The sequence below is a fragment of the Lineus longissimus genome, chromosome 12 (genome assembly GCF_910592395.1).
Source record: "Lineus longissimus chromosome 12, tnLinLong1.2, whole genome shotgun sequence".
NCBI lineage: Eukaryota > Metazoa > Nemertea > Pilidiophora > Heteronemertea > Lineidae > Lineus > Lineus longissimus.
Window position 1 is genome coordinate 7641060 of NC_088319.1, and position 3019 is coordinate 7644078.

Sequence of the window (3019 nt, forward strand, 5' to 3'; positions counted from 1 at the left end):
ATGCAACAGAACTTCCAAGATGCCATGGCTATTGTCTCCAAATTTGGACGACTTGATCTGTTCCTGACCTTCACGTGCAATCCGAAATGTCAAGATATCCTAGATGCTCTACCACCTAACCAACAACCACAGGACCGACCAGACATAGTCAGCCGTGTCTTTAAGCAACACTTGCAGGAGCTCCTCCATGACATTCGTGTCAAACATGTCCTTGGCATACCCGTGGCGTTCGTCTACGTTATCGAATTTCAGAAACGCGGATTACCACACTCTCACCTCCTAATCATACTTGCAGAAGGAAGTAAACTAAAGGAACCATCAGATATTGACGCACACATATCCGCTGAAATACCTGACCCACACTCCCACCAACAACTCTTCAATATTATAAAAACAAGCATGGTTCATGGACCGTGTGGTGTGTTGAACAGGTCTTCTCCATGTATGCTCGATGGATCATGTTCCAAGGACTACCCAAAGGCATTCAAAGACGAGACATCACTGGCAACAAATGGATATCCCCTCTACCGCCGACGAGACAATGGTCGCACAATCGTCCTGGGAGAACACGAAGTAGACAACCGATGGATTGTACCCTATAATCCATACTTGACACAGAAGTATAATGCACACATCAACCTTAAAGCATGCACATCGATTAAATCGGTGAAGTACCTCTTCAAATACGTTTATAAGGAACATGACAGTGCAAACGTGCAAGTCACTCAGACTGATGAAATAACACACGACGAAGTGCACACTTTCATTGAGGATTGACACCAGATACGTTAGTGCACCAGAGGCATTCTGGAGACTCTCTGAATTCAAACTCCATGAACAATCACATTGTGTTTACCGCCTCGCCATTCACCTTCCACAACAGCAGCCAGTTTACTTTCACGAAGGTACCCATGAGGCAGCAGCCGAAGCAGCAGCCAATAGAGACACTATGCTAACAGGTTATTTCAACATCAATACAGTGCAGTAAACACCACACCTGTACACTGAATTTCCCCTACACTACGTTTGGGATCGAACCAAAAAGAAATGGACGCCACGAAAGCAAAGGGGAGATAAAATTCTTCCACGCGTGTACTCTGTTAGTCCAAAAGACTCAGAAAAGTACTGCCTGCGGATACTACTACACCACATCCAAGGAGCCACAAGTTTTGAATACCTCAAAACAGTAGAAGGACAGACATTTGACACTTTCAAGGAGGCCTGCATACATCGCCAACTCCTCACAGATGACAGAGAATGGGACCACGCCATGACAGAATCATCACAATTTCAGATGCCAGCACAGCTCAGATCCCTTTTTGCCACAATCTGCATCTACTGCACACCACAGAATGCTCGCCAATTGTGGGACAACCATAAGCAAGCAATGATGGAAGACTACCTTGACCTCCACCATATGACACCCCAAGCGGCAGAGGACAGCGCCCTGTTACACATTGACTCGATATTACAGCAAAATGGACAAGCATGTTCAGATTACAACCTCCCACAGCCGAATATTCAAAATGCAATCGGGGAAGCCCAGGGGAATTACACGTACAACATTGACGAAGAATGCCAAGAGGCTGAGAGACTATCACATATACTCAATGATGCGCAACGCCAATTCGTCGACAAAATCCACGTGTTACAATACGCTCATCGCAACATTCCGTGCTCAACAACATGTAGTTGCACCATGCGCATGGACTGGAATTGCAGCTACACTCCTAAAAGGAGGACGCACAGTTCATGATTTGTTCAAACTGCCAGTTCCAGTACTCAATACTAGTGTATGCAATGTCAAGCCAACATCCACTCATGCAAAATTCCTCCGCTCAGTTTCACTTTTCATAATAGACGAGGCATCAATGATACCAAGTAATGCTCTTACCGCGATTGACAAAATGCTACAAGACATCATGGGTGTAGATGTTCCATTCGGCGGGAAGATTTTCATCCTCGGCGGTGACTTCCGACAGGTCCTCCCAGTTGTCCCCAGAAAACCACCAGCAGTGATAATCGAACATTGTCTGAAACGCTCGACCCTATGGCCACTGTTCACAATTTACTGGCTTACCGAAAACATGCGAGCAGAACAAGATCAACAAGAGTTTGCAACATGGGGAATAGACAACTTGACAATGCTCATCCAGACATACCACATTCAATCCGAATACCAAAGGAATGTACAATCGTCAAAGACAACATAACAGATAACGTTTTCCAAAACCTGCAGGATCCAAGGATTCTAACAAACACTGTCATCCTTACTCCCACAAATGACCACGCTCTTCGGATGAATGATACCATAACACGAAAACTACCTGGCACACCCAAAACTTACGCAAGTGCAGACAGAGTCATCTGTAAAGACGAAGAGGAAGCACAACAGTACCCACTAGAATTCTTGAACTCTCTCACACCCACAGGCATGCCACCCCATCGTCTCATCCTCAAACCTGGGGTCATTGTAATGCTCCTGCGCAACCTGGACATAAGAAGAGGATTATGCAACGGAACAAGACTAATTGTGCGGCAACTTCACACACATGTTATTGATGCAGAAATCCTCACTGGCGCAAACAAGGGTGACTATGTACTGATCCCAAGAATCAAACTCGCTCCCTCGGATGTCAACTTGCCCTTCATTCTCGAAAGAACTCAATTCCCACTCAAGGTCAGTTACTGCATGACAATAAACAAAGCGCAAGGACAGACCTTTGACAAGCTCGGTATCTTCCTTCCGCAGTCAGTTTTCATTCACGAACAACTATAGGTTGCTTTTTTCGAGGGCTAGACGTTTTCAGGACATTATTGTACAAATCAATACAACCACAAAACAAGGATACCTAGCCGAAGACGCCGTCACAAAGAATATAGTTTATCAACAAATACTGTGATCATTTCCGAGGTAAAAACACATATCACTGTTTTAATATCTTGACAATGCCCAGGTGACAATGTAACTGTTTACAAACATTCCGCGCGGAGCGCGGGTTATGCTAGTTTAAAATTA

General features: G+C 44.9%; 2 protein-coding genes across 2 annotated transcripts; both read left to right on the forward strand.

Moving 5' to 3' along the window:
- LOC135496501 (uncharacterized) lies at nucleotides 1–777 on the forward strand. Its single transcript, XM_064785861.1, has one exon. The coding sequence runs from the start codon at nucleotides 1–3 to the stop codon at nucleotides 775–777; it is 777 nt and encodes a 258-aa protein (XP_064641931.1).
- A 1345-nt stretch (nucleotides 778–2122) lies between these two features.
- Nucleotides 2123–2779, forward strand: LOC135496502 (ATP-dependent DNA helicase PIF1-like). Its single transcript, XM_064785862.1, has one exon. The coding sequence runs from the start codon at nucleotides 2123–2125 to the stop codon at nucleotides 2777–2779; it is 657 nt and encodes a 218-aa protein (XP_064641932.1).
- The last annotated feature ends 240 nt before the right edge of the window (nucleotides 2780–3019 follow it).

Coding starts and splice junctions, on each gene's coding strand:
- LOC135496501 (XM_064785861.1), top strand. CDS start 1: ATGCAACAGAACTTCCAAGATGCCATGGCTATTGTCTCCAAATTTGGA.
- LOC135496502 (XM_064785862.1), top strand. CDS start 2,123: ATGGGGAATAGACAACTTGACAATGCTCATCCAGACATACCACATTCA.